The sequence below is a fragment of the Arvicola amphibius genome, chromosome 7, assembly GCF_903992535.2.
Source record: "Arvicola amphibius chromosome 7, mArvAmp1.2, whole genome shotgun sequence".
Lineage (NCBI taxonomy): Eukaryota > Metazoa > Chordata > Mammalia > Rodentia > Cricetidae > Arvicola > Arvicola amphibius.
In genome coordinates, this window is record NC_052053.1 from 42,187,461 (window position 1) to 42,215,372 (window position 27,912).

Consider the following 27,912-nt stretch of genomic DNA (forward strand, 5'->3'; position numbering starts at 1 on the left):
GTCTGAAGTAGGCCATTTCCCTAGGACACCCTTAGAGCCCCACCCCTGCCCCACCCAGTGCTCTCTGTTAGGCTGGTCCTCAACAACGGCCTCAAGCTGTGCTTAACCTGGTTTCTGGCAGCCAGTGGGCAAGCCCAAAGATGGGGGCTTCAGCCTCAACCTCCAGTCTCTAGGTCTCTTGAAGAGTCAGAGCCAGAAAGCAGGCCAGTACCCTCTGGTCCGGTTTTGTAAAATCAGCTAGCAACCTTGTTCGTGTCTCCTTCCCAGGTCAGTGTGTTCCCAGTGTCTCCAGTTTCTCCCTAAGTCCTTTGTCCCTTCCTGGGTGTCACTGAGTACACACTGGTTGCCACAAAGGATTTTACCAAAAGGAGAATGGGGGTGTGAGGTGACAATAGGAGCAGTTGGGCAGAGTCCCTTTCCCTATTATCTGCATAAGGGCTACTAACCATGCCACCCCACCCCACCATACTCTGCCTCTGACATACTTGGGCTGGTGGTTTCGGGTTTCCTTATCCCCTTCCGCCATGTTGCTCTCCTTCTCTGCAGCCTCCTTCTCTGGGGGCTCAAGTGTTGGTGGCCCCTTATGCCTTACACGGTGCCGGCGTATGTGTTCCTCGCTGTTCTCTGCCTCACGGGGGCCCGTGCGAGGGCCTCGATGTCGTGGGCGTCGCTCGCCCTTGGGTGCCAGCACCGGTGCAGTGCCCTCCTTGCCCGAGTCCTGTGCGTGCCGGTGGGCACGGTGGCGCCGGGGCTCGCGCTCAGTGGCCTCCTCCTCTGGGGAGCCACGCCGGTGGTGGCGCCTGTTACTGCGTGCTTGCACTTCAGCCCCTGCAGCCTCCTTGCTGTGACTGCGACGTGGGCGCGGACGTTCCTCCCTGGCCCCTGTCTCAGTGTTTTCGGTCTTTGGACAGTCTGTCCTGTCCTGTTCACCGCCAGCAGGGGCCGTGGCTGAGGTCTTGTCCCTGTCACGGTGCCGGTGGTGCCTGCGCGGTGGGTCTACACTTTCAGGGACCTCAGTGCCCTCCGGCTTTGACTTGTTCCCCACGGGTCCCCGCAAGCCATCCCGACCAGGCTCCACCACTAGGGGCCGGTCCATGTGCGTCTTCATGTCTGGCCTCACATGGCGCGTGCTGGCATAACGCAGGCGCTCCTCGGGGTCCATCTCGCTGTACAGTGCCTCACAGCTGGCACGCAGGTTCTGGAGCCTTAGCTGACTGGCCCGCTGCTCCCACACTGAGCGCGCCTTGGCCGAGTTCTGCTGCCTGCTGCGGGGAGACTGTCATGAGTGTCACCAGCTGGCTTATCTCTGCCTCACAGGGAAGCCGCAGATGAACACAAGCAATGGAGGGATGTAGGGACAGGGAAGGAGAGGTAACCAGTCTTAAAGACCTCTGCTGTTGTTGATGGGGGACGAGTTAGGAGGAGGCACAGTTTAGCTCGCCTGTCAGTGACCTTCTAGACTCCACTCTAGCAGGATGACAATGGCCCAGAGTCTAAAGGGCACAAGGGGATGCCAGGTACCAGCATGAGTGGGTAAACAGAATTTCAAGGTAAATGGGAAGCTAGCCAGGAAGGCAAAATGGGAAGGGAGATCGCCTTGCAAACCAGGAAGGATTGATGGATGCACCCCTACAGCCTGCCTTGGGAGCTGGCCCAGGAGAGGCCAGTCAAATGGACACTTCTAGAGGCACTCACCCATGGTACCTCCCAAGGTGGCATGTGGCCCTGTCGTGAGCACAGTTTCTGCTGCATTTTGAAGCATTCAGGCCATTCAGCCACTATTTGGCTCAACCAATTACGAGGAGCGGAAATCATGTCTGGAGCTGAGAAAATCCTGTTTCGCCGCCACCAATGCCCTCTTGTCCCTTACTCTGTAGGGAGCCTCATACTCCACTGAGAGTCGGGTGTACCCTTGAAATCCTCCAGCCACGGGGGTAGGAAGCAGTCTGGTCCAGTCCTTACTGAACAATGAAGGGCCTCATCTTCATTGACACCTCGCTGGCCCAGACATCTCCGGTTCCCACATCTAAAACAGGGAGCTCATTTCCAGTCTGGGTTCTGAATAAGAGCATCAAAGGATGTGGCCCCAGTCCCACCTCTGCCAAGTAGGTACCTCATCTAAGGCTACAACCTCATCCTTCCGTCTCCAGAGGCTTCTGGGTAACCCTGGCCATGTCTGTGGCATCACTAACAGTAATAGCGACAGTACCAGTGCTCTGGGCTCCATGCCCCCTTGCACAGCCCTTATGGCTACCTCAAGGACAGGTACCTTCCATAAGGATGGCCACTGAGCCTAGAAAGAGGGCATGACCTGCTCGGGGCCCATAGTTAGTCACTGATGGAGTGAGGTTCACATGCATACGGGGCAGAAGGGAAGGCGTGCCTGAAGAACACACAATCTCTCAGTCAGACCTCAATTGCGTCAAAACACAGGTACAAACTGTGCCCCAGGAAACAGCCCAGTCACTGGAATAGACCGGTTAGAGGAAGGACAGCAAATCTTATCCTTTCTCTCCCGAGAGGAGCCAGCAGCTGGCAAGTCTGGAAGCTAAAAAGCAATAGAATCTATGCCTCCACCCCAGTGAGCCCTGCTGAGGCTGACAGGACAAGTAGCATCTGCTAGTTCAGGACCTCCGCTACTACTTGTCCTCGCCGAGGCCGAGATATCACCACTGTGATATCCTGCTCCAAGAATTCCCACAGAGCTTCCCTGTCCCTGGTACGGTTAATCTCTGTACCACACTGGAAGGCAAGAAAAGGAAGAGGGCCTGGAGATATGTGCCCATCTTCAAGAATCTTGGGAGGACTGAGGTCTGCTCACTACCTTGGGCATCTCAATCAGTCCAATACACCAAGATGGCCCTGGATTCTGAGACCCTGATCAGCAGAGCTGGCTGGCTCACAGGAGCCTTTGGGCGGGGCCAGCATCACGGTTTTCCGTTGTGAAAGCCGGACAATGGAGACGATGGGTGCATGTGCCGGCCTGAAGCTCCGGCTCTGGCACAGGCAGGACTGGGCTCAGCCCTAGCCTTGCCCCAGGTACGACCCTCTCTCAGGAAGCACATCGAGTACAGAAGGAAGACAGGGTGCCTGTGGGACTGGAGGGCATCGCTGGGCTTCCAGTGGCCCCTCAAACACTAGCTGGGCAAGGACCACCCACTCACCTCTGCTGGCTGCTGGAGTCCCCCAGCCCTGTGCTCTGGGACCTAATAACACCAGGCTGCTTTCATCTCGTCACAAACCTGTAGAGACCACGGGGCTCCTCCCGGGACAGATTCCTGAGTCTCATTCTACACATTTGAGCCATCTTGCCCCTGCCCTGATTACTCTCCAGAGCTCTTCTTTGACCTCTGCCCATTGCAGCTAGGACAGGCACCTCACTCTGTTCCTCTCTAACAACTTCACAAACAGTTCAAGATCCTCTCCTGAAAGGCAAACTGCTTGCTGACCTAGACTGCTCCATGGCTGGCAGCATGACTCAGGCAGAATCCACACTGAATGGAGCTCTCTAAAGAGCCGTGGGGAAGAGCTGCTCTCGTGAGGTCCTGCTCCCAGCCATACCTGGAAGGTATGTCCAACTGACACCTCACTTCTGCCACATGGAAGTTACTGAGGACCCAACAGCCTTTCTCATCCTATCAGACATCAGGGCCCTAACATCCGGTGGCATCTCACACTTGTGAGAAGACCTAGATTGCTCTATGCTGTTGTTGGGAAGGCACACAAAGCGGCCACAAGACACAAGGGCTACATGACTCTCCACGCAGAGGACCCAACTACAAATGTTCCTTCTCTAACAAGAGGAGACACTGGCAGAAGATAGTATCAGCACCTCTCCTGGGAGCTTGGATGAAGCCAGGAGGGAAACAGGGGACCATCACTTACAGGTCCTGGCCCCATCCTTGAAGGAAGAACCAGAATCACATCTCCCAGGAAGAGTGACTCAGCCAGGCTAATGTCACCACCAGGAAAGCCAACTTGATCAGCTACTTGCCTTCCTTTCTTCCCCTGTGAGCAGAATATGGATCCCCATTCTGCTCCCAGGCCCTCAGCTCCCAATCAGGAGTTTTGGCACTCCCCTGGCCTATACTATAAGCTCTATAGCAGCTTTGTTCATGTTAAAACAAGGGCTGCCTCAGAATAACCTACATAATCTCCCCAAAGTAAGGAGGGGCTAGGAGGAGCCAAGGAATGTCCCCAAGAACCCTCTCTGCCACTCCTGTGCACAGGACTTCATGAAAAGCACAGAAGACCTGTGAAGTAGGTCTTCCGTGAAGAAGTCCACAGAGCTCCACCCTATCCAAGAAGTAGACATATACAAGGTACCAGAGAGATTGCACACAGACAAACGGCAGACAAAAAGGACAGAGACCAGAAGGGAGAGGAAGGCCAAGCTCAGAAAGATCTAGGCCTGTGAGTAGGACTTGGGGACAACAGGCAACAAGCCCACCATTCCCACAGAAGGCTGGGCTGGAGCTGCCCATGAAGCAAATGACTGGGGGAAGCAGTCAGGTGTGGAGGGAAGGTGTGCGCACACAGTCATCATGGAGTCACAGATGGAGAATCATAGCAGAACCACTCACGGTGAGTTTACGCTGGAGACAGATGAGCTGCGAGATACAGTACCTCGAGTTTGCTTTACAAAACTGCACATGCAAGAAACAAAACATAAACAGGAGTGAGAAAACCAGAGAACGTTCTGAGACACAGTGACACTTGGGCACCACGTCGGTGCGGGTGCGGGCCGCAGTGCACATCTGGCAGAAGGCTAGCAATGCATCCACCAGACAGGCACTGGCCAAGGCCAGGGCTAAAGAGAAGCTGAGAACCAATTCTCCAGGTGCAGACAAGTGAGCCTGAACTGAACCAGCAGACCCTACACGGCTGGAAGACAAGACACAGTTCTCTCTGGGACCATCCATCTCCACAGCCTGGTCCACACTGCCCTAAGAGGGAGTGGTCTGGGAAGAGTTACAGCCACACCCAGAGACCAGGGCAGGCTGACCTAAAGCTGTGGGCCTCCGATGAGCACGTGGCAAACACAGAGGGCAAAAGCACCCTTACATGTGGGGCTATCCAGGCCCTGCCACCTACCTCATCTGCCTTCCCCATAAGCACCGAGTCTCTGCTCCTAGACCCTCAGTTCCCAAACCCAAATCCTATGGCTTCCAGGTCACAGTGCCTCCCCCGCCCCCCGGGAAAGAATCCGGCTATGTCACTAGCCCACCTTCCATGTGACTAATGCAGCCACTTCCAAGTGACGTGTAAAAGTTTTTCCAAAAACAACAGAGAAAGCAAAAATCCCTTTCCAGTCATTTCCTTTCACGCTGGCTTTACAGGGATGGCCAGGAGGGTCTCCAGTGCCCCTTTCTAAAGGCCGAGATCCTTACAGTGCAGCTGGAAAGAGTTCACCTTCACACGAGTGTGAACAGGCATGTAAGCGCATTCCAGTGCTGCTGGCAGAGCGGCCATGAGTGTGAGACCATGAGCAGAACATAGGACTTGTGAGTGTGAGATTTTGAGGGTGTGACATTGTGAATGGGAGATTATAAATGTATGTGTGAATGTGTGTAAGAATGTAATATTGCGAGTGCGAGACTATGTATGACGTGAGAGCGATTGCATGTGTGTGTGTGTGTGTGTGTGTGTGTGTGTGTGTGTGTGTGTGTAGAAGAACAGGCAAGGACGAGGAGTCACAGCAGAGAGCAGGAAGATGTCCCTCACTTAGTGTCCTGGTCTTAGGAGCTTCCACTGGGGCTACACGGGACTGCACCTCACCCCAGAAATCCTGGAGTCCCCCCCTGCCCAGAGTGCAGAAGGCCTCGATCACCATGCATACTGAGGGCCCTTCAGCAGCCACACAACACCCCAGGAGACACAGCTGTGAGGAACACTACCAAGATGGGAGATTCTTGACAGCCACAGTCTCCCCAGTTTGGCAGCAAACAATAAGAGGGAACTCACATACAGCGCCTGAGACTGCAGAGGTCTTGCATGAGAGACAAGAGTCAACAGCCAATGGCCCCCACACTCAGGACCATGTACCGAGGAAAGGCCTCACCCTGTGTGGCCGATTCCCCAGAATCTCCAGTCAAACCACACTACTGTACACTGCAGTACATATCCCATTCTTGGGGATACTCCTCCTCTGCCACAGCGTCTCCACACGGGGACAGGGGCGGGGATGCTGGGCAGTTTCTTCTCGGTTATGTCAAGGACCTAGACTCCCTTCCCCAGGCATCAGTCTAGACAGGAGCACCTCCGGGAACGGCGGCCCTAAAGGCAGCAAGAGCGCTCAAGTCTAGGAAGAGCAGAGAAGGCACGTGCTAAAAAGAACATCACACATGCCACAGGTCCACATGAGGCTGGGAGCTCATCATGTCATCTTCTGAACTATAGAGCACCAGCAGCTCACAGAGCTCAAGAGAAGGACACAAGGAGGGACAGCTGCCAGGTCTCATCAACCTCAGGATCAAACTGTTGAATTAAGCTGGCCAGCTAGTTAGTAACCGAACTAGCCAGACAGTGAAAAAACAGAGAAGAACACCGAGGTCCACAAGCCATTTGTGCGGACTGCAGCCATTCTGGCTCACGAGTCCCAGGCCAAATGCTTTCTCTATGCTTAGAGACAAGTGCTCTGAAGGTACTATCTGGTGACCTCTAGGAAGGAACAGAACCACTCTGGGCACACACACATACAACGCCGACATTCACAACCAACCAATTGCAACACATAATTTAGCAGTGCAGGCATAAGTCACCACAAGGGGCTGAGTCAAGGCCACGTGCCCAGCCTATGGAAAGTGTGTGGCAGGGCGAGTGTGCAGCTTCAATGCCAGCAGGGTGTACTTCTCCCAAGATTCACCGATGTCCAGGCCAGGTGCCTAATCCCGTGACTCCTTAACACTAAATTCCCCCCAAAGTCCCTAGCCCCCATAACATCACTGTGCCTGCCACCCCGCTGGCTGGCAAGGAGACTGGGTCCTCCCAGAGCCCTCCTGCCATTTCTCATCACAGATGCCCCCTTGCCAAGCACTTGCAGAGACATTTTTGGAAGTGGATGGGCTGCCAAGGTGCCACTGAAACCTTTTGTCTCACAAAGTACATTTCTGGAAAATTATGTATGACATCTACAAGCAGACTCCTTGTACCCTGAGCCTAACCAGGGCTTCGCCAAAAAAAAGGCACACTAGGGTCACCCAGACACCATCCAGTGACTCAGAAGCCCAGCTATCCCTACCCGCCATGAAGGCCACGCCTTTACACTCTGCCCACATTCAGGCCGGGGAAAGCCATAAAGTATGCTCAAGTGAGCCCTCTGCTCGGGTTCCTTTCAGGGGGGGGGGGGGTGGCTGTGTCTTCACCAGCCCTGGACAAGGGGGGTTCTGAGGAAGACATTCGCGCTGCTGCTCCCCAAAGCCACCCATATTCCATTCCCGGGAGCCTTACGCAGCAATGGAGATGTTGGCAGCAGACATGGGGCTGACTTCAGCGACTTCTTTGGCCTTCTGGAGAGCAAGCTTCTGGTTGGCCGCTTCTTCCATCTCTTCTTCATCCTGTTTGAACAACAAACTGTCTCCTCAAGGGGCTGCGGCCACTCTGAGGCTGCACCGAATGCCTAGTGCCTCGTCTGCCCTCCAGACCCTGGAGGCGGCATCCAGGCCCTGAGGGGCAATGCTCCTTGTGACCCAGGATTAGTTCTCCCTCGCACTCTTAAGGCCTCCCCGCCTGTCTGTGGCTAGAGGTGACAGCATCCAAGATACTGCATCCGTGTGGTCTAGCTTGTGCCTCCTGCAGCATGAGTCACAAGCTGATGCGGCTGCAGCTGTGCTTGCAGCCAGGCCTTATCCCTGACCAGAATTTTCTTTTTCTTTTTTTCTTTTTTTGCACCTCAGGTTTGGCACAGCAAATCTGTCCCTTTTCCACCTGTCCTTCTAGGAGCTCCTGAACCACTTGAGCAAAGTTGGCCTCCCCCATGAGGGCAAGATGCTAAGCTCCTCCTGCTCCTACTAGAACCTTACTCCACCCTCGAGTTTCTCCGCCGGAACCATTCAGATTCCATGGAGTCCCATACGGCTACTTGCCATTGAAACAGGACTTACATTTGTGCAGTTACCTGACCAGGAAGAGGAATAAACAGCTGACAGACCCTCTGACCTTGGCCCCAGGTCACTAAGCAAAACCAATTAGCTGTGCTCCAGGACTCAAGAGTCCATGACCTAAGAAGGAAGATCTCCACGCTGTTCTTCTGAACTACTGTGTGTCCCAGGGTTTCTTAAAACCCCTAAGCCTAGGCCTACTTAGCTCTCCTGAAAGCTAGCATTCCTCAAAATGTACCCAAATCTGCCTAAGGAGCACAAATGACAAAAAACTAAATTCCCAGTCGCTGTCTGGAAAATTCCTCTACAGAAACGAGCCTCAGGCTCCAGGTCCAAGGACGAGTTAACTAGTTCCCCCATAGAGCACTCCCAGCCATGTACTCTTTAAAGACACGAGACCAGTCATAATTTATAACCCCCTGGAAGAAGCCCCCCTAATCACTTCAAGGTATATACAAATTGCCCTAAATATCCTACAAATAATCCAGTTTGACTTTATTTCTACCCCACAGAAAAGTAATTAGTGCTGGAACACATTTGCGGGTGTGGATGGGCTATTCAACGTGCCCTGCAGGCTCATCTGTCAAAAGCTTTGTCCCTGTTTAGGAGATGGGATCTGGCTGGAAGGCAGAGGTCACTAGGGAATGTCACTGGATGCTGTCCCGTGCTCTGGCCCCTGCCTGTCCATCTCTACTCCCTAGCCACCAATAGGAGGGGCACTCTGATGCACCACAACTTTCGGCCATGACCTTGGACTTTGTCACAGACCTAGAGACAGCAGAGTCAGCCAATAATGGACTGTAACCTCTCAACCCATGAGGCAAAATAAAGTTTTCCACCTAATTATCCTGCTTCTCTAGCTTTCCTGTCACAGCAGTGAGGAGCTAACACAGAATGGACTAAGTCCTCTCTTCTAGGGCTCCTGTCCAACCCAGGCAGTATCATGTGGTCAGACAGACAGGCCTCCATTGGTCTCAAATCCCAAGGCGGAAGGTTTCCTGTACAGGATCCAGTCTGCAGAGTTCTGTATACAGGCAGGTCCCTGAAGACCCACAGGACAACGTGAAGAGAGAGACATCAGGACTCAAGTGTTCTCCTGTACAGAACTAAAGCTGGTGGTGTCCCAGAATCACTAACACCAAGGACAGCTCTGGAAATGCCTGGGTTCCCCCAGCCCATGCATTCCAGCCAGGAATCTGGCCACAGCAGGATTGTAAGCATCAGCACTGGCCAGACTGATGACAAAAACAAGCAAGCTGGTGGAATTCCTCGGAAGCCAGGGATCAGAGCCAAAGCGGTGTCCCAGACCTCAGACACAGCCTAGGACTGCATGCGGGAAGAGGAGGCTAAGTGAAAGCCAAAGGCTCATGGCCACTACACTGCATCAGCCAGGCCCCCTCGAGAGCAGCTAAACCCACCTTCCTCGGACCCGGAGAGAGGAGAACATAGCATTGAGGAGGTCAGACTTGGGAGCTGTGCACAGGTGCCAACCTGAGCAGCAGAGAACACAGACCCTACAGAGACGTGGTTCACGCACACACGTGACGTTTGGAATGCACGTGGCTGCTGCCGCCATACTCGAGGCAGAACTTGAATCAAAACACAATTCTAAGGCTGACAGCAGGCAGCCTAGCTCCCTAGCAGGTAGCAGGACACGAGACTGAGGGCTACCAGACAGGGGGTGGTGTCTTCTAGAGGGAAACCAGAGAGAGATGTGTATAATCATGTACCCCACTGGGGCATGTATGTAAGAAATGAATATTGAATGGTGCCTGCTGGGTTCTACCTAGAGAAGAAGCTGCCCTGCTGTGACACAGATGTGCACAGACAGAACCACCGCTGCTCCTCCAGCTTCCAGCCAAGCTGAGCACCGCAGGTGTCCTCTCACTGCCCTTTCCGGTTCTCAGAGCTGAGTGTTTCCCGGGGTCCACGCACACATCTTGTCTGGGAACACTGCTCGTCCTCGTCACACGCCTGCTCAGATCAGCCTGTCTCAGGACCCTCTACTTCTGTGACACGGGTAGTCCTGGCCAGTCTGAACCTCCGTAGCTTCTCCAGGAGCCTGTCCACACATGAACCTTTCTTTATGGCCATGTCCCTCCTTGCTTCGGTGGCAATCCTCTGTACCCAGAGCTCTCATTAATGTTCCTTTGTTCATGACTTTGAGGAGACTCCCCTGAAGTCACATGAACCCTGACCCAGGAGCTGACCTTCCCCATAACTCCACATGTATCTAGTAACATGTACCGAGTCCCAGACCTTCTTTCTAGCACCTTCTAGGCTGCGGGTGGTATTTCTACATACCTTGGTCAACTCCTGGGCATTGGCAAGGTTGTCCACAGCAATGGCTAGGAAAACATTCAGCAAGGTGTCTGGTTGGCTCCAGCTAAGGAAGGGAGCCCTCTGTCCCACACACTGTCTCACACCGTCCCACCATGGTGGCCCATGAAAGACAGAACCATCCATCTGCCAAGTCCCCAGTCTCTGTCCCCTGACACCATCAGCCCATTCTGGGCCCTGTTGTACCATACGCACAAGGTCCCCTCCCCCAAGGCCTCTGCTCTCACAAGCTGGATGGCACCTCTACAGTTTCACATGGCTCAACCTTCCCTAACACACACACACACACACAGAGAGAGAGAGAGAGAGAGAGAGAGAGAGAGAGAGAGAGAGAGAGAGAGAGAGAGAGGGAGAGAGAGAGGGGGGGAGGAGAGGGAGAGGGAGAGGGAGAGAGAGAGAGGGGGGGAGAGAGAGGGAGGGAGGGAGAGAGGGGGGGGAGAGAGAGAGAGAGAAAGGGGAGGGGGCCAGTGTGCACTCTTTTCTCATCTAGATCTTTGAGGATGATGCTGTAGAACCAAAGATTAAAGGTCATGCTCAATCATCAATTTGCCTTTGGCTCCTTCAGAGGATACACAGACCATCTTCCGCTAGCCCCAGCCAGCTCTTCTCTTCTCTAGTCTGCACGAGAAGCCTTGAAACAAACACATCCTGCCTTCACAGGCTCCACCACCTTCTAGGGGTGTGAAGATAACCTGCCCAATCTAGTCCACAAATCCACCCATAACCAGCACCTCCCAGGCCCTAGTTTCCAAGCCAGGCTCACAAAACCTCCCTGTCTTCCAAGTTCCCTTTTTGAAATTTCCGTTTCATGTGGATTCCTGGGCACCCTTCCTCAGCATGCTTCCCTGAGTAACACTGGAAATGGGAGGGTGGTTACAAACACTGGTCTGAGCACCCAACACCATACCCACCCTGAACTGGCCCTGAAACCCTATGGTGAGGTGCTACCTTGGGGGCAAGGAAGCCACAGTTACACCGCAGGTGTAGCAGTTGGAATGAGAATGGCCCCACAGGTACATAGATTTGAACACTTTGTCACCCGGGAGTGGTTTTTTTTTTTTTTTTTTTTTTTTTTTTTTTTTGGTTTTTCGAGACAGGGTTTCCCTGTAGTTTCTAGAGCCTGTCCTGGAACTAGCTCTTGTAGACCAGAACTAGGGAGTGGTATTTTTGAAAGGATTAGGAGATGTGGTCTTATCAGAGGGAATATGTCAGCAATGATGGGCTCTGAGGTCACGGGGCGGATGTCTAAGCCAGGCCCAGAGTCTCTCTTCCTGTTGCCTCTGGCCCGGAGGTAGTGCTCTCAGCTCCTTCTCCAGCTCCACGTCTGCCTGCACGCTGCCATGTTCCAGGCCATGATGACAATGGACTAAACCTCTGAAATTGCAAGCCAACCCCAATCAAATGCTTTCTTTCACTGTGAAGTTGCTGTGGTCATGGTGTCTCTTCACAGCACTGGAACCCTGACGAAGACAGGGGGAGATACCTGAACCAGGTCCCAGAGTAACATAAGCGTCTCCCCTGAATCTCACCAGGACCTGGTCATTCTGTCACTGACATTCCCACAAGCCTCTTCTCACAATGGAAGGGAACTGTTCTTGGTAATGACATCATTGCTATTGCTCACCTCCTCCCATGTAGGCTACCCTCCTGAGCAATCTCAAACCTTGGTACTGCTAACACACTAGGCAGTGCACTTCCTGGCAACCCAAAATGTTGTAGACCCCATTTGATGTCTCCTGGCTGTGCACAGGACCCAGGGCTCACCTGACTTAGGCCCCTTCCATCCTATGTCTGGGGACTCACCCTTGCCAGGTAGTACCATTCTCCCTATTGCCCTGGCCTCTAACCAGCCAAGCAACAACTGGAAGCCATAACCAACCCAAGTCAGGCTTTCCGGCTGGGGCCCATGGCCCAGAGCATGCTCCAGGCAAGCCTGCTCAGGGCTCTAGCAGTACCCATGGGTAGGACATCATGGCCCAGCTGACACGCATCAGGACATCTCTCAGCACTACCTACCCTATGGACTAACCCAACCACACATGCCTAGAGGCTCTTCCCTGCCCAAAGCAAAGCTACAGGCTGCACTGCTATGCAGATGGGAAGGCAAGCACATCAGAAGACACCCGAATTGAACAGGAAGGGAGACACCTGAAGGCTGATATGCCTGACCTAATATCAGTGTTCGACTACTATGATGATTATTCTTGGTGTCAACTTGACTACATCTGTACTTTACTAAAACCCAAATATAGAGGGCGCGCCGATGAGGCATTTTTGCTTAATGTGAAGGAGGAAGATCCATTTCTAATCTGCATCTTTGAGAAAGATACATTGTTAATCCAGATCACTTGCACTGGGAAGACCCATCTGGGCCACACCTTCTGCCGGAAGCCTGGAAGCCCGTATGAGGACGTGGACAAAGGAAGCTTTTGCTCTCTGTCTACTTGTTGCTCTCACCCTTGCTAGTAACTCTGTTTCTTCACTGGCATTAGAGCCTGCTTCTTTGGGATTCTGGCATCTACTGAAGACCAGCTGAGGCATCTGGCCTCGTAGTCTGAACAACTACTAGATTCTTGAACTTTCTGATCATAGACATCCATTGCTGGATCAGCTGGACCACAGCCTGTGAGTCATTCTAATAAATCTCCTTTCAGTGTATATAGAGAGAAAGAGTCATTCTGGAAACTCTGTTCCTCTGGAGCGCCCTGACTAACCCAGCTGTGCGGGCACTGCTTTGTCCAGCATGAGGCTAACCCTGCACTTCCTCCCCTCTCTGAATCCAGAGCCACACTCAGCTCCCTTCCCTGGGTGCCCACTAGCCCTCCAGGCCTCGCTCAGCCTCATGACAGGGGATGGAACACCAATCCTAGGCTGTAAAAGAACCCCCTTTGCAGAGGTATCTGGAAAACAATTCATAGCAGTTTGGCTTCCGCTTACAACTTGGTGTCTGGGCTCTGCAACACTCTACCACATTCTCTGAATGGCTCCCGGACCAGCACATCAGGCCCTGCCCGTGAACTCTCAGGCCCCAACAGACCTATTAATGAAGGCTGGGACTCCAGCTTTAGAATCTCAGAAGTCTGAGAGCCAGATGCAGTTCACAAAAATATTAACGCGAACCCTGCTAAGGCTCCATTCCTGTCTCACGTGCATCCAAACCACATTCGCACCAGTTTCTCTCAGCCCTCACCCTGGCAGGCATGACGAGCCGTGCAGACTCTTCTTTGCCCCAATTCTCCCCACACTGTCCCTGCTGCTGCTGGGTCTGCCTTGGTCCAGAGGGTGGACATCCCAACTCCCCGCTGCCCTGCAGGCCTAGCTCTGTTCTGCAGCAAAGGTGAGAGGCAAGCTCGGCAACTCTCTACTTCTGGCAGGGGAGGCTTAACTTAAAGTTCAGAGCCAAACCTTACTCCCTTAAACTTAATGAGGAAGAAAGCTTTTCTTCCCTACCCATTCCACATCCACACCTTCTTACAAGGACTCCAAGGTCATTCAGAGTGTTTCCTGAGCCCCTGGTAATTAATTACATGGCGCTCCCCAACCTCTAGACACCCCTTCCCCCACACAGCACCTCCATACTCAGGGCTCTGCCTCCTAGGGATAACATCAGCCACATTCTTAACTGCCTAAATACCCCAGCCCTTCTAGGGGAAGCCAGGAGGTGGCCACAGGAAGCGTGCTGAATATGAACCACGCGCACTTAGCCCCAAGAAGGATACAGTTTCCAAACAACGTCAGGACGATGAAGTAAAAGGAAGAAAGCATGCCTTTGCTGACGCCACCTTGTGACTCGATCCCATGATACATGACCGCATTCCAGTCCTCTCCTGTCAGGATCTGCAGGAGGGAAACCATAGGACACATCAGTATCACACCCAAGAGCACACAGCACACATGTACACATGTGTATGTACACACACGAACATAGGCTTGAATCAAGGCACACATACAACAGCGGGGAGTGTGCCCATGTACACATCTTTAGATGACAGGAATTCCCAAGGTCCAGGCAACAGAGGATGGTGGCACAGGAGGGCAAAGCCGTCTGGAGCCACCCTGGCCACACTGCCATTTCACTACAGACAGCAAGGGTCAGAGGAGGAAACAAGCTGCCCAGTGTCACACGACGGAAGCTAGGCCTTTGACTGCCCAGGTTCCCGCCACCTCTGGCCACGCAGGTCCGCCCTCACAGACTGGATAAGTGTGACCTTTGCCCCATCAGCAAACCTTTATCTCTCCCTGCCCTGCCCCACTTCCCATCCTTTGTTCTCGTTAGATACTCTGTTTGATCATTGCAAAGTGGGATTTTTCCACATAAGTTTCTAAGCTATCTGGAGCCTGTGTATTATGGGAATGGTTATCCTGTTCTTTCTTAATGGAGTTCATTTCTCCAGACCCAGGTTGTGAATACCCTAGCCTTTGCCAATGAGTTCAGTGTTATATTTCCCATAGAACTGGTTTTCCATGGCTGGGGAAACAGCTTGGTACTTGGTAGAAGAGGACCGGAGTTCAGTTCCCACTGCCCACAGCAGCAGCTCACAACTGCCTGCGACTCCAGTTCCCCTCTCCTGGCCTCTGTGGGCACTCACACTTACACACAGAGATACTCACATACACAAGGTTTAAAATATTTTTTTTAATTTTTTAAAATAAAAGTAAACATCCAAATGGCACAGAGGTCTCCTGATGGGACTTGCCAGTTTTGTTCCTCCCATCAGTTATACAATTTCCTTGGCGTTTATCATCTCACGAGAGCTTCCTCTACACAGCATACAATATTACCAAGCAATATCAAATTACCCTGAAGCTTGTTTGTTCTGCTCAAAATTACATTTGTGAGACGTATCCATGCTGACACTTTTAGTTCTGGGTCAGTTGCTTTCCCTGGTTCCAAACCACACACTTCTTCCACAGGCCCTACATGATGAGCATGCTGATGTTGTGGTCATGTTGTCATGCCACCTCGCACACATCTGGACCCCATCTGGACCCCTGAGCGGGAGAGCACAGCTAGGCAGCTTTCACAGGATGTTAGGAAGTCACGGTCCAGCATGACTTCAAGGCCCACCATCAGTGCATGGGGTGGGGGTGGGGCCTCTAAAAACCACACCTTCTCTAAACTCTGATGTGTGATTTCTTAATTTTGGCTACAATGGGAGGTGGGAAGGATGGTCACTGTGGTTTTAATTTGCATCTCCCTGGAAGCAGTAAAGACTACAGTTTTTCTAGTGTATTCGCCAGGCCTTCCTTTCCTGTAACTGCGGGTACAGACCTCTCCTACTACAGGGTCTTTTCTTTTGTTTCCTATGTGTTTTCAGTACATTCTAGAAACTAATCCTTTGCTTTGCTGACACTAGGAAGAGCTCCCTGGCTCTGGACTTTTAAAGTATTTTAATGGTGTCTTCCAACGCACAGAAACTTAATTTTACACAATCAAATCAGTTGATCACAGCCTTTATGTTGTATGTTTATATTTTCTTTAATGCCTATCCTGCCTTTAGTTAATAACACGGTATTCAATGTGCGCACTAAAATTTTAGGTTTGCTTATTTTTCATACCAAGTACAATGTAGAAACCCTGCTTATATTTTTTTTAATTTTAAATTCATTATTAGCATGTGAGAGAGCTTGAGAGTAAGGGGCACGTGCATGCTGCAGTGTAATATGGAGGAGGGCATGTGCATGCTACAGTATACATGTGGAGGGGGCACGTGCATGCTACGGTGTACATGTGGAGGGGGCACGTGCATGCTACGGTGTACATGTAGAGGGGGCATGTGCATGCTGCAGTGTACATGTGAAGGAGGGGCACGTGCATGCTGCAGTGTACATGTGGAGGAGGGGCATGTGCATGCTACGGTGTACATGTAGAGGGGGCATGTGCATGCTGAAGTGTACATGTGGAGGGGGCACGTGCATGCTACGGTGTACATGTAGAGAGGGCACATGCATGCTGAAGTGTACGTGTGGAGGAGGGGCACGTGCATGCTGAAGTGTACACGTGGAGGAGGGGCACATGCATGCTGCAGTGTACATGTGGAGGGGGCACATGCATGCTACGGTGTACATGTAGAGGGGGCATGTGCATGCTGAAGTGTACATGTGGGGGGAACGTGCATGCTACGGTGTACATGTGGAGGGGCACAGAGTGCTGTGGTGTACATGTAGAGGGGGCATGGTCATGCTGCAGTACATGTGGAGGGGGACACATGCATGCTGCTGTGTACATGTGGAGGAGAGGCACGTGTATGCTGTGGTGTACATGTGGAAGAGGGGCACGTGCATTCTACGGTGTATACATGGAGGGAGCACGTGCATGCTACAGTGTACATATGTAGGGGGGCTCATGCATGCTACAGTGTATACGTGGAGGGCAAATGGCAGATCTTTTCAGCGAATCTTTTTCCTCTAACTTTATGTGAGTCCTGGAAGTTGAACTCAGGTTGCCAGGCTTGCATGGCAAGTGCTCTAGTACAATAAGCCATCTCACAGGCCAGTTTCATGTTCTTCTGTATGAGTGGCCAGCTTATCCATGCCACGTGCAATTGCAGCACATATATTTTACTTCTAATGAGTATTTTCCATAATTGTCAATTCTAACCAAATCTTACATTTTGTTTTTTCTTATTCTACTGCAGTAAGGCTGCTGACACTAGTACACTCTCCTAGAATGTCCCACGCCCGTCTCTCATGCCCTGCCGGATCGCTTGTCTCATGTTCTAAGACCCTGAATAACACCACGACTCACATTCAAGGATTCCCTACCATTAAGTTTGCTTGTATTCTACGAAGAATGCAAATTATTTATACAATTTTTTCTTTTGTTTCTTATTATCTTATGATTCTGTTTTACCTTTTTGAGGGGAGGAGGTGCTCCTTGCCATACAGTCCAGCCTTTCCTCACACTCACAATCCTCATGACTCACCCTCCTGATGCTAGGGTTAAATACGAGCAGGCTGACCTAGTTTATGCAGACAAGTTTAAGTGTGACTAGACTGGACACCTCAGTTTTCTTCTCGATGATTTAGCCTCTGTTTGTGATCATGACATACATTTTTCTTTCCTCATCTCCTCATTTAGTATTTCCTATCAGTGACATCTTAGCCTCATGAAATAACTGAGGAACTTATATATTCTCTATGGGCTACACAGAATTGCAGTGCCTTCTAAATATTTAGGAGAATTCCTTTCTAAAGCTGTCCTAACTTGCTGGCTTTGGCCCAGGCCTCCTATTTTCTCTCAGGCCAATGTATTTTCTCCTTCGTGGGCATCCGAGGTGCTTTCACAGTTGCCCCTGGGCACAGTCCTACAGGACATGCTGGTCCTCCCTCATGCTGAGCCACAGCTCTAAGACCCAGGACTCTGGGCTCTGAGACCGTACCCCAGTATCCCACAGTTACTTTCCATGACCTTCTAGTATCTGTCACTCATGAAACACCATCACAAGAGCTGTCTTTTTGGAAGGCAGCTATGCTCACCACCAATGCTGCACCAAGAGCTGTCTTTCTGTATGAATGCTATTCCCAGGCAGCCCTCGGGATGCAGTCTCCTACACTGCACAAGGTCCCCGTCTGTACTCTTCACCCTGCTCAGCCTCTATGAACACATGTTCTTCGAGTCTGCCTAGAACTAGCTGCTCCTCTCTCTTTCCATTTGTTTCCTTTTGTAGTTTCTGGAATTGAACTGGGGGTCGGAGCATGCTAGGCAAAATCTCTACACTCAGCTGTACCCCCAGCCCCTCTGATCTCCAAGCCCAGCACATACAATGGATGAATCCCGTCTCCATGACACGCGCAGCTGGGCACCTCACTCTAACTCGCTGCCCACCATCCCTTAGTGTCCAGAGCGCAGTCTGCTTACATTTTTGACTTGAGTTGCTATAGCTTTAATGTCTAGGATTTCTGCTTAGTTCTTATTCTTTGACTTAGAAGCTTTTCTTCAGTTGGGGGATTTTGGGGAGTTTGTCCTTTGTCCCTTGACTTGGCCCAGAGTCAGAAGCACTTGCTCTCTTATTCCCTTTTCTTTGAAAGTAGTCTCACCTCCCTTCCAGGGTATCAGCACTTCACAGTATTTAATTTGCAGCCCCCACCCTGCCATGAGCAAATTGGAAGGTTTCTCCTTCCTCCTTTGCACCCCCCCACCCACACTTTCATCAGTCCAGAGACAGGCTTTCCCTTCCTGACCTTAAGACTCCGGTCTAAGACATCCTGCTGAGGACAGGCTAGTCTGTCAGCATTGCTGGCCTCCGCCAGTAATCAGTGTCTGGCCGCATGCACACCCCACTGATGCAGTGGCACGCAGATGCTCTGCTGCTGTGCCGCTGCTGTGTGCAGAGGGTGTGCGCGACCATGATGGTCAGTTGTTGCCAGCTTGATGCTCCATTAAGGAAAAGTCTTCATCAGATTGGTCTGTGTGGCATTTTCTCTATTGCTGATTGCTGGGTGTGGGAGGTCCCATCCCACTGTGGGTGGCGTCACCTCTGGGTAGGGTTCTGGGAGTTGTAAGAAAGGTAGCTGACCACGAGACTAAAAGCGAACCAGGAAGCAGTTTTTCTCCTTGGCTCCTATCCTTGCCCTTACCCTGACTTCCCTCCGTGATGAACAGTGACATGCAAGTGTGAGTCAAATAAGCCCTTCCCTCTCCAGTTGCTTTTGATGATGGTGTTGATCACAGCAGCAGAAAGCAAACTAGAGCAGAGGTCTAGTCCGAACCTGGTGAGCGGAAAGCAGTTCTCCTGTGCCCCTGCTAGGCTTAGTTCCTTGTTGACGGCAAATGCAAAGAGCACAGTCACAATTAGCCTGTCACCTGCCGTGGTCTGGATCACACCACAGCTGCTACTGGGTAGAACCTGTCAAAACCAAGTTGCTTACAGGGCCCTCTAACCTGGCCTCTAAATCCTTGGGCCTTGGTCAAGGACTGCTCTCTCGACATGCTCACTGCAGGCTTTGTGGTGCTCCCAGCTTCCCTTCCTTGGTATTCGGGTACCCTAGATCCATGAACCATATGAAGAAGCTCTCCCTCCCACCGTGAACATCGATTCCCAGCTTCCCCTCCTTGGTACCTGGGCACCCTAGACCCACGAACCACACGAAGAAGTCTCCCTCCCACCGTGGGCATCTATTCCCTAGCAGACACAATGCACTTTGCAAGGACCCGGGATGAAGAAACATTCTTCTGTCTCTAGGGGCTGACAGGCCCGATCCCACACTAGAGGCTCACACTCAGGAAGCCACTGACCTGTTAGCAAGCCAGAGTGAGGAAGGGAGCCCATGGAGAAAGGACAGGAGCACTTGGAATCCAAAGGTGGGGCAGGGCCCAAATGCTCTATTAGCCCGTCATTGGACTAGGTTTAGATCAGCTGCTGGAAACAGACCCTCCCTCTGATAGGGAGAAAAGGCTCCTCCACACATGTGGGCTCGGCTCTGGGTTAGCTTAGGCTCTTCAAACACCAAGATCTGAGCCTGACAGTTTTCCCAACAGTTCTCACCACAGGTAGGCAGCTCATTCTGTCCTGGTCTGTCTCAGACAAGGTATCCAAGCAGGAATCATGGGGCGTGTACACAGGATACCACATGTTCAGCGAGCAACATTAGAAGGCTAACTATCAAAGGAGAAGGTAACAACCAAGAGTACCCAAAACCAAGCTGTCCAAGAGAGGAGGTGACCCCGGAAGCCAATAAGGACCTCATCAAACAATGGGCCCACAGCCACAGCCTTCCGGGGGACATTGGCAGGCACACATCAGAATGAAAGTGAACAGGGGGCCACTGGGCCTGAGAGCCTACAGAAGTTCAGGAAGAGCTTTGGTTTTGCTCTGAGGGTAGAAAATAAGTGGTTTCAGGCCTCAGAGCTGAGAAAGCTACGAAGTGGCTGTTCGTGAAAACAGACACCCAAGGGAGCTCCGCTTGCTCCCCAGACTGGCAACGCACCTTCCCTTGACACCCAGACCCAGGACCTGCCAAGGCTCATCTTTTGTTGTGCAGTTACATTTAAACATGGGCCTCTAATTTCACTCACTCTGTCCTAGCTCCTGGGGGAGACGAGAACCACGGAGAGTGCAAGAAGCCTCACCTGAAAGACAGTGAGGATGGCAGCTGGGAAGGTATCAAAGTTGGTGGTCGGGGTCTCATCTTGAAAGTTGAACCTGGGGGAAAAGAGAAGTCTTGAGAAGAGCAAGTCCTGTCAGGAGCCAGGGGACCAGTCCCTTGACATCAACAGGCTCAGCTCCTGAGTGCTCGTTATTCTCAGCCCTGCCTAGGACCTTCAGGAAGGAGGCCGGTGGAAACGGCCTGGAGGCAGCAGTGTCTGCTCTGAGCTCTGCCTCCCCAGGGGCCCTGGCCCGCCCTCCTACTCTGGGCTACTTACTGTCCCCCAAACAGCTGCATCCCCAACAGAGCGAAGACCACAATGAAGAGGAAAAGCAGGAAGAGGAGGCTGATGATGGACTTCATGGAGTTCAGGAGGGAAACCACCAGGTTCCTCAGGGAGTTCCAATACCTGTCAGGCAGGAAGGAGGGAGGAAGCCTTGCTGGATCACCCCAGAGCTGCTTCCCACTCATCCAGGCTCTCTGTATTCAAGCTCAGCCCCAGTCTACACATAAAGCATGCATCTCTCCAGGAATCAAAACCCATGATCCTGGACCCTCAGTCCAGCCGTGGGATAGCAACAGCAGACACGTGTCTGCAGTGCTGGGCTCCCTGGCTTTCCCAAACCGCACCAATTCTCAACAGAAGATATCACCGCCTATCAGATGGCCAGGCCCAAACCTAGACTTCTGCTCTCCAACACTCTAGCTTAGTGATTCTCAACCTCCCTGATGCTGCAACCCTTTAACACAGTTCCTCACGCTGTGCTGACCCCTAGCCATAGAATTATTTTCATTGCTACTTTATAACTGTGATGTTGCTACTGCTAGGAATCATAATGTAAATATCTGTGTTTTCCAGCGGTCTTAGGCGACCCCTGTGAAGGGGTCACAGTTTGAGAACTGCTGCACTGGCTCCTTCACCACCCAGTGTCCAATCTGTCGGCCAAGTTATAGCTGACCTGGTGCTTCTTAAAGCCCCTTCACCACACTCCTGGAAGAGAAAACGCAACTTCCTCATTCGCAGCCAGTCTTCATGGCATACAGAGCCCACCTATATCTCTAATGATTCTGCTGTTGAGTGATAACTCCAACTGCCATCCTAGCCTCTAGAATGCTTCTCCCAAGAGCCTTCAGACATCCCCAGCAGCCTCTGCATCTTTGCACGAGCTATTCTGTCATCCTGAGACAGGGAAGGAAAGACACCAGAACAGATGCCAGGCTCCCTGTGTGCACCCTCTTAGGGGTTCCCTCCTCCTGGTCCCATGTCAGGGGCCCAGGCACCCTCCACAGCCTCTCTGATCCTGAATCTGAACATGAGTAGATTCGGGAGTATTAGAAAACTCATGAAGGGTCCAGTCTTCTGGTCTGGAAAGAGCTGCCCTACCTCCGGACAAGGGTTACTGACCTCCTTGGGATCATCTACAGGCCCAAGACTTGGGTAAAAGGCATTTTTCTGGAGCCTCTTACCGGCACCCCACAGGAAGATGGAGGACAGCTCAGCGAACTTGTGAACATAGCTGGACAGAATCCTGCTCAAGCCTCTTCTTGTTCATGCGTCTCTTTCCCCAGAAGGTTTCAAGTTGGGATTTAAAATACTTGCAAAAGACTAGAACTCCAGTCTACATGGGAAAGAACTACAGGCCCATGTGCTACATACGTGGACTCAGGGTCAACAGTTTTGGTTCCACAACTACTGGGAAAGCTCAGCACTGTCAGCTCTGCTACTGTAAGACACTGGAGAGCGTCTGCCCCTCTCCTTCCACCTGCACTGTGGAGAGTGTCCACCCCTCTCCTTCCACCTGTATCTCTGATTGTCTGGCCCCACACTCAACCTCACATCACCTCCCTGGGCTCCAGTCTCCTCATGGACAAACAAAACAACTTTCTCCCAGAGTTAAGATTTACGTGAAATGGAACTAAAAACGGAGTCTTGTTACTATCATAATTACCAAAGCTGGGATCGGGAGGGAGGGAAAAGGAGCCATGTAGGCACTAGGCTGGCTGCCCTGAGGTAAGGGCCAAGGTCGCCCACCTCTGTACAGTGGGTGGGTAAACCTGGGCCAGGACAATGGAAAATTTCTGAGAACTTCTGCTTTCTTTCATTTATTAGCATATGTGCATAAGGACATTTTCTCTCAAATATATCATGTATTTTTGCCACATTTACCCCTCACTCTCCAGCTCATTTCCTTCCTCCAGACAGCCTTGTCTCTGCTTTCACTCTGTGTGTGTAGGACCCATAAATGAGAAAAAAAACAGACTGAACCTGACTTACTCTGCTTACTTAGTAGGATGACCTATAGCTGGATCCTTAAAAAAAAAAAATCTGGTTTCTCTATTCACCATAAAGTCACCTTTGAAGGCCTGGAAGATAAAACGGCAGCTTCAAGAGGAGACGGTATGAAATTGCTGGTGAACAAATGCTGGGGAGCACCGTGGGCAGCGGGGACAGCCCTAAGACAGCCCAAGGCCTAAGGGCTCATGTCACGATAGTCCCTGCATGTGCTGTTTTACCACCAATGTCGTATTTACACCAGTAAACCCCAGCATAAGCTTCCAGATACCACCCGTCCCCGTGTAGTCCAGCCTCACAGGTGGCCTCTGTCCGTGTCCCCCAACCAGGAACACACAGATGACATACTTCGTGACTTTGAAAATCCTCAGCAATCGGAGAGCCCGCAGCACACTGATTCCAAAGGAGGTTCCTGGCTTGATGGCAGCCCAGACGACTTCAAAGATACTCCCCACAATCACCTGAAATAGACAGCATCAACACAGGGCACATCTGTACCTGGACACATGTGCAGAGATGGATGGAAATGACACACGTATGGACATGGCCTAGCATGTGCACTGGTTGTGGCGGCATCTCTCAGTAAACGCCCGCCCTGCCTCCTGACCACGAGCATGTGTCTAACAGGGACTTGGGAGCACAGGGAACATAGCACAAGACACAGATACTGTGCTGTCTATCTGGCTGCCCTGGGCTCTTCCCTATCACCTGATACATGGCAGCAATGGCTCTCTAGTGGTGTGGAAGCACTCGGGGGACCAGGAACAGAGCTGGCAGCAGGCTGAGCAGGGAGCCTAGTCAACAGCCTCGAGGCAGGCCTGCAGTGAATTCTCTATACCCGGATGAACCTGGGATAACTTAGGACCTCCCTAGAGCCAGAGGCTCTAGCTATAGAATTTGTCACTCCCAGACACGGTGAGGCACTATGTGCTCATTGCTTTAAGCCGCTCACTATCGAGATAATGTTTCCAGGCAGGAAAAGTCAGCATGGGTTTTGGGAACAAGGTAGAGCACTGTTGTACTAAAACCAAACACTAGTAGTAGTTTAGGAGGCAAAGAGCAAGCACTGAGCAGCCTGTCAGTGAAAACATAAAGTGCCCTGGACACTGGGAACACTGCCACCAGGACCTACAAGAGCACAAGAAACATCTTGTAGACAACCAGAGGTGCTGTGTGCCATGGGCCCCTGGCAAGACGTCTGGCCACATCATTGCCTGCGAATGGAGGAGGAGAAAGTGAGCTCAATAAACTGTGAGGTAAACTCTGCTCTGGAGATTTCCAAGCCAAGCGTTACAGGACTGCCTGGACTCTGCTTCTGCTTACGTCAAATGTAAAAGGCAAAAAACAGTCAACAGAAGGGAGCCAGGACCTGCTGATTCAGAAAGTGCCCAGCCTTCCAGATACCAAATGGTGCCAGCGCTGAGAAAGGGCATGGTCTAAAGACGATTCCAAGAATAACACTATGACTTCCATCTGGATCTGAAAATGGCTTAAGGCAGTTCCGACAAGGAAACCAAAGTGTGACTCCCAACTTGGTCCTGGTTAGTGTGTGCCTCCCAGGCCAGCTGGAAAGGAGTCAAGACATTAGGATGGACTTTCTACCTAGTCTTGAGGAAGTAAGACACTGGGGTGCAATACCAACTCTACTGAGGAAGACATTGGGGTGTACTACCAACTCTGTACTGAGGGGGTAAGAGACTGAGGTGTGATCCCTGCTTGTTCCTGAGGCAGTGAATGCTCCAGGAAGCTAAAGGATGTTAACCTTAATGTACCTCAAGGAAACATGAGCAAAGGACTTGGTTTTTATCTAATGGAGTAAAATCTAAGAAGGTTTATAATATAGCCATAAAAATCACCTTCAATATCCAATATGCCCTTAAAAGAAGTGTATACCCAGCACACCAGGATGGCTAAAAAACGGTCAAGCAATACGAAACGAAATGAAGTCTCTGGGGCGCGAGACCGCCCAGCAGTGAAGTACAAATAGTGATCTCACAAGGAGGCTGAGCTCGCTTCCCGGTGCCCATACTGGGGGGCTCACGACCACTTGTAACTCCAGCTCTGGGCACATTCAACACCTCTAGCCTCCGTAGGCACCTACACACACATAATTAAATCTTTTTTAAAAAATAGGTCATTTGATTCCCAAAACTCGGGGGGAGGGGGGAGGACAGCCCGAGGAAACTGTCCTGCTGCAAAGAAGCTCTTCTTCTCACAGACAGAGAAAGAGCCCCAGGGGCAGAGCCAGAGCCCCGAGGACAGCCAGGCTGGCTGTACCTGGGGCTCCTCTGTGCTTCCCAGAGGCCCTTTTCTGAATAGAAATGCCATGCGGCTACCCTATCCCCCTGCTGCTGCGGGGTAGGATCCCGGGTGTGGAGGAGGTCCGTCAGTCTCACGGGCCAGCAGACTGAGGACTTCAAAAACAGCACACCTGAGCCTGAGAAGAGGAAAGCTTCACTCCGTGCTGAAGTTTCCTTCCCTCCGGCCAAGTCTCCCTCACTGTCTGCTTCCAGCATTCCAAGTTATTCCCCACGGCCATGGGCCTTCCACTCAGCACCTCGGCAGGGGCCAACAGGACCGATCCTGGGGCTTCCGGCTAAGCACATCCTGCGCGTTCTAGTGTGCGGGGGCCCCACCCTGAGCCTGGAGTCTACTTTCCGGATGAGCCATTGCAACAGCTCTCACTGAGGCCTCTCTGACCCACAGAGGTTAGGAGGAGACCAGGCCACGCCTACCACACACTCTCCGAAAAGGCAAGTCTAGTGGGCAAACTGTTCATTCTCACAACCACAGGTACAGGTATCCAGGCCAGACTGCAGGAGGGCAGGATGCTGGACTGCAGTCCCCAAAGCTCTACTGAAAAAACTGAATTACTAAGTGACAAGGTCCCAGGTACGGAAGGAGCTACAGAGCTTTGCCGTAACTGTCAATCTATACATAGAGTCAGGGAGGAAAGGGCACATCCTTCAGGAAAGCAGCTGTTGACATTCTGGCCACTAGGTAGAGCTGGGAGGGGCCTCCCTCTACAACTCCTGTTACCTCCTGGTCTCTAGCAGCCTTCCTGGCTCACACAGGGTCACAGAGCTCAGCCCACTCCGAGTATACATAGGGGAGAGGGCTGTGCACTCCGAGTATACATAGGGGAGAGGGCTGTGCACTCCGAGTATACATAGGGGAGAGGGCTGTGCACTCCGAGTATACATAGGGGAGAGGGCTGTGCACAGCTCAGACTCACCCAACAGAAGGGACCTAGTGAGGCGTCTTACTCACCCCAAAGTCAAAGCAGTTGAAGGAAGACCTAAAGTAGCTCCGGGGCCCTAGGCCATACATCTTCAGGGACATCTCTGTGAGGAAGAGACCCAGGAAAACAAACTCTGCAAAGTCTAGGAGAAGTCAGACAAGAGAAGGTTTAGCCCAGGCTCCTCCCACCTGGCCTCTAGCCCAAGCCTGACATCACCACACCTCTGAGCCTTCTGGGCTTGGTCTGTTACCCCTTCCCCCCAACCCCTACTCTGGCTGCGGCTCAGGAGAGGGATGAAGAATTGAATGGTCAGGAGATGCGCCAGTTCCAGTCTATAAGGTAAGAAGTGTTCAGAGTCTGTAAGAAACAACTACAGGATCACCTCAAGAGTGAGCTGCCTCAGGACACTTAGGAGGCTGGGCAGCCCAGTGGCCTTCTGTGCTGCCTCAGGACACTTCAGAGGAGGCTGGGCATCCCAGTGGCCCTTCTGTGTTGCTTCTCAGGTAACTCAGGACACTCAGGAGGCTGGGCAGCCCGGTGGCCTTCTGTGCTGTTCCATGTTCTAGTCTCCATTAGGGATTCCAGCCTCCTCCTAAGAGTCCCCCATGGAAACTTCCTGGCACCCTTTCTTAGGACCCCAAGACACCAGGCTTGATAACTTTACTCATGTGTCTGTCTCAACTACTAAATGGATAACTCTCCACCACCCATCTAGTATGGACTTCCAAAGATAGCACCAGAGTTTGCGACCTCTGACCAGGGCAGTTGCTCAGAACCCAGAGCAGAGCCGCACAGAGCACACAATCATAACAAAGAACCAAAGACGAGCTTCCAAGAGTCCTGTCACCAGAAAGCCATCAACCTAACCATCCCAGGGGCCTCTGTCAAGGACGTGGGACCGTACGGAGACACAGCTCCTGATAAGGCAGATGATACTTGTTCTCCATGCCAGTGTACCCTGAGATGTGCCTGCACCCACCACTCTCCAAAGGTCATCCTGTGCCCATCCAAATGCTTCATGAGGACGAGTTTGCAGCAGCTACAATGCTAGCCACAGCGTCACATGGAGAGGGGACGCATCCATTTCATACCCCAAGAGCAACTCAACCCAGCAAGCTCACCCTCGGAGCCACTGGGAAATACTCAGGTACCCATTTCTAACATGGGATACTAATAAGTAGAAGGAGCCTACCAGAGACAGGGCCCTCCCAGTCAGGCTTGACACTGCCCAGGTGACCAACACTCAGCCTGAATGTCCTAGTCAGCAAGTAGTCAAATATAGGGGAAAGCTATAGCGACACCTACCAGCCCGGAACAGCTCGGTAGACAGAGGAGACTCACAGCAGAACTGAGAGACTCAACCCTCCTATCTGAGGCTCAAAGTACCTTGATAGCAAAACGAGCAACACTGTGCCATCGAGCTCCCCTCCACCTATGTGCTGAGGTGAGGCTGTCCACACACTGAGCTTGCTCTTTGGAAAAATAAGAGGGTCTGAACAAGAATTGCAAGGAGTTAAAAGTTTCACAGAAAGGTCAAAAAATGCCCTGATATCCTGTCACAGCGGCCACAGCATTAGACACAGCCTCCCTCTGAAGCAATGAAGGGCTCCTTCATTCATTCCTGCATTACTCATTCAGTTGGCACCACAGCCGCTGGGCACTGCCATGGGAGACAATACTCAAGAGTATTCTGTCGGGCTTGCAAGCTAAAGGGAAGCAGGGAGAGATAATTCAATGTGCCTTTCTAAGGTCAGTGAGATGGCTCGGCGGGGAAGGCACCTGTCATCATACCTGACAGCCTGAGTTTGACTCCCCAGCATCCACACGGTAAAAGGAGTGAATTAACCCCC

The 27,912-nt window shown here is 51.9% G+C and overlaps 1 protein-coding gene across 3 annotated transcripts in view; it reads right to left on the minus strand.

Annotated features, from left to right (window-relative positions):
• Cacna1b (calcium voltage-gated channel subunit alpha1 B) overlaps positions 1 to 27,912 on the minus strand; it is a 157,522-nt gene that overhangs the window by 70,203 nt on the left and 59,407 nt on the right. For 2 of the 3 annotated variants that reach the window (XM_038335864.1, XM_038335863.1), the window contains exons 12-19: positions 26,092 to 26,204; positions 23,170 to 23,282; positions 20,806 to 20,937; positions 20,512 to 20,584; positions 14,159 to 14,276; positions 10,404 to 10,471; positions 7,450 to 7,556; positions 486 to 1,265 (exon numbers count right to left, since the gene is read on the minus strand). In XM_038335864.1, the coding sequence (XP_038191792.1) occupies positions 486 to 1,265; positions 7,450 to 7,556; positions 10,404 to 10,471; positions 14,159 to 14,276; positions 20,512 to 20,584; positions 20,806 to 20,937; positions 23,170 to 23,282; positions 26,092 to 26,204 (1,504 nt within the window). The remainder of the gene's footprint in view (positions 1 to 485; positions 1,266 to 7,449; positions 7,557 to 10,403; positions 10,472 to 14,158; positions 14,277 to 20,511; positions 20,585 to 20,805; positions 20,938 to 23,169; positions 23,283 to 26,091; positions 26,205 to 27,912) is intronic. The other variant, XM_038335865.1, reaches the window with a different exon arrangement.